This window comes from Dreissena polymorpha, chromosome 11, assembly GCF_020536995.1.
Source record: "Dreissena polymorpha isolate Duluth1 chromosome 11, UMN_Dpol_1.0, whole genome shotgun sequence".
In the NCBI taxonomy this organism is placed as follows: domain Eukaryota; kingdom Metazoa; phylum Mollusca; class Bivalvia; order Myida; family Dreissenidae; genus Dreissena; species Dreissena polymorpha.
The window spans coordinates 44,928,582-44,931,446 of record NC_068365.1 but is presented as its reverse complement, the minus strand read 5'-3'; the positions used below and the strand labels follow the sequence as shown (position 1 = coordinate 44,931,446).

General features: G+C 40.6%; 1 protein-coding gene across 1 annotated transcript; it reads left to right on the top strand.

Annotated features, from left to right (window-relative positions):
• Positions 1-488: 488 nt before the first annotated feature.
• Positions 489-2,314, top strand: LOC127851679 (uncharacterized). Its single transcript, XM_052385502.1, has 2 exons — positions 489-2,059; positions 2,099-2,314. The coding sequence occupies exons 1-2, from the start codon at positions 1,911-1,913 to the stop codon at positions 2,310-2,312; spliced, it is 363 nt and encodes a 120-aa protein (XP_052241462.1). The 5' UTR covers positions 489-1,910; the 3' UTR covers positions 2,313-2,314.
• Positions 2,315-2,865: the final 551 nt, after the last annotated feature.

Sequence of the window (2,865 nt, the reverse complement as noted above, 5' to 3'; positions counted from 1 at the left end):
TCTTTTGTAATTTCCTCAAAAAATATTACCAAAACGCACTGGCTCAGCAACAATCTCTCTATTTTTACAGCAGAACGTTTGGCAATTAAATACTCTTTGTGCTGGATATTGGTCATTAAACCTACTAAAACTGCTATTTTATCAGACTCAATGTCATCTCTTGAGTCTATAAAAACAGAAATAGCAGATCTAGGCCTGACATTTAAGCTAGCATTTTGGAACTTCATTAACAGTGCCTAGATAAATCTTTAAAGGTCACATTAGTATGGTGTCCAGCACATGTCAACATCAGCGGGAATGAGCAGGCCGACAGGGGGGCAAAGGAGGGCCTCTTGAGGGGGGTCGTAGATGCTGGGGAACCCCTGGCAACTACTGAGATCTACTCCCTGACAAAGAAATTTGTAGTGGGTGAGTGGAATCTCCGGACCGAAAATTTGTCTTCAAGTCGACATACTTTTACCAAACCCGCGAAAACCCTCAGGCCGCCTGACAGATATTCAGCAAGCATTGTGCTTGACAGAGCCATCACGCGCCTGAGGATGGGAACCACCCTATTACCCGGTGGCGCAGGAAAGTATGTCCTCGGTATAGACCCCGCATGTTCTAGGTGCCAGGAACCCCTCACTGCTCCCCACATGCTGCTGCACTGTCCCAACCATAAGGCGCAGAGCGACCACCTTGAAGCTGCATTGCACTACCATGGACTAGTTTTAAACCTTTCCAACGTGCTAGACCCCAAGGGAGCAGCTAGGGGCCAGGTCTTCTCTGCCCTCGCCAAATACCTTCTGGATTGTCAGATAACTGACAAAATCTAGGTTATTGGGGGAGGGAGAGCAGCCAACACCCACCCAATTATTCAGTCTTGTGACTGTTTTTCCTTTAAACTGTGTAATCTTTGCACAAAACTGACGTAATCTAGTAATTGTGTTGGATTTGTGTCTCCTTTACACAACTTTTATTTTAGCTTTTAATGGGTTTATTGTTCTACCCCGCCCTTTCTAAATCAGGCCAATGGTATTGACCTGGTTTTCTTTATTTAAATACATTTTTTATGAGAGTATGACGTTAGTCCACCATTTACATTTTTCAGTATCTTAATATAATCATATTTTATGGCATTTCTTATTACAAGAAAGGACGAGGCTGTCCAGTAACCTGGGATTGTTGGCTGCATTGCATCCCCTCTCTTCCCCTTTGACGCCCCACCCTTTCCCTTCAAACTCGAAGAGCCATGTCGGACTGGAGTGCACGGTGCAGGGCCTTATACCATGAAAAACCCTTATTTAGCCCTATCCAGGGTAATACCAATCCCTTGGTAGTATTGTCGATTTTGATGATATTGCTAATTTTTTATCATAGCAAATTTTGTACATTGTAGTACATTAAATCTTGTTATAACTGCTAATTTGTGTAGCAAATTTCCTTATTTTTGTGTAAAACTGCTATCTTATATAGCAAATTGCCTTAATTTTTTCTCAATACTGCAATTTCTACACCATAGCAAACTTTTTACTCTGTATTACACTCATGTTAAAATTGCTATTTTATATAGCAAATTTCCTTAATTTTATGTTAAATTGCTATTTTATATAGCAAATTGCCTCAGTTTTTCTGTTTAATTGCCATTTTACATACCATACAAGGTACTTTAGTACTATTTCCTCCATTGTTATCACCAATATACACATAATATTGGTTGGATTAGAGCTTTTTGGGTTTGTTTTACTGCCTCTAGGTAATATTTGGTCTTTTTACCATTTTACATCATAACTTTTTCCAATTTTCCTTCAATTGCATACAAACTATTTTTCATTTACCGTGCACTCCCTCTGGTCCTGGGGAAACAACCGTTGTAGACTCCATCCCTACAAGTGATAACTACACCTCCTGTCAACAGGGCTACCTCTCAAATGAAAACTACATCCTCTATCAACACGGCTACCTCTCAAGTGAAACCTACACCTCCTATCAACACGGCTACCTCTCAAGTAAAAACTACACCTCCTGTCAACACGGCTACCTCTCAAGTGAAAACTACACCCCCTGTCAACACGGCTACCTCTCAAGTAAAAACTACACCTCCTGTCAACACGGCCACCTCTCAAGTGAAAACTACACCTCCTGTCAACACGGCTACCTCTCAAGTGAAAACTACACCTCCTGTCAACATGGCTGAAAAAAAAGAAGAGGCAATTCAATTCTTGACGATGCCATCTGACCCTATACCACTTGCCAAAGGAGTAAGATTGACAGTGTGTGGTGAATGGGTTGAAGAGACAAATCTCCAAACTAAGGGTGACACCGTCGGTTGAGTTTGAGGGCAGCTGACCACAAATGCTCCTTTTATGTGTTGGTTCCTCTTCTGCGTCGCGAGGCCGAGTACCTGCCAGTGCAGTACCAGCTTGTACGAGAGGAAGCCGGGCGGATCTGACGCCACATGCATGTGCATCTTGACCAGCTTGGATGAATATGATCAGTGAGAATTGACAACCGAGGGTTTTCTCGCCAAGACCAGGGAGGCGCATGCATTCAATAACTAAATCGCCGCCTCTTGATGATGATGAAGATGATAATTATGATGATTTTGATGTTATGATGATGATAATTATGATGAATATTATTATACTGATGATGATGATGAATATAATGTAATGATGATGATAATTATAATGATGATGATTGTAATGATGATTATGATGAATATGACGTTATGCTGATGATGATTATGTTGTAACGATAAGGATGATGATTATTATTTTGATGATGATTATTATGATGATCATGTTGATTATGATGATGATGATAATTTTGATGATGCTTATTATGATGCTGACAATTATTATGATGATGATGGTGATTATGATG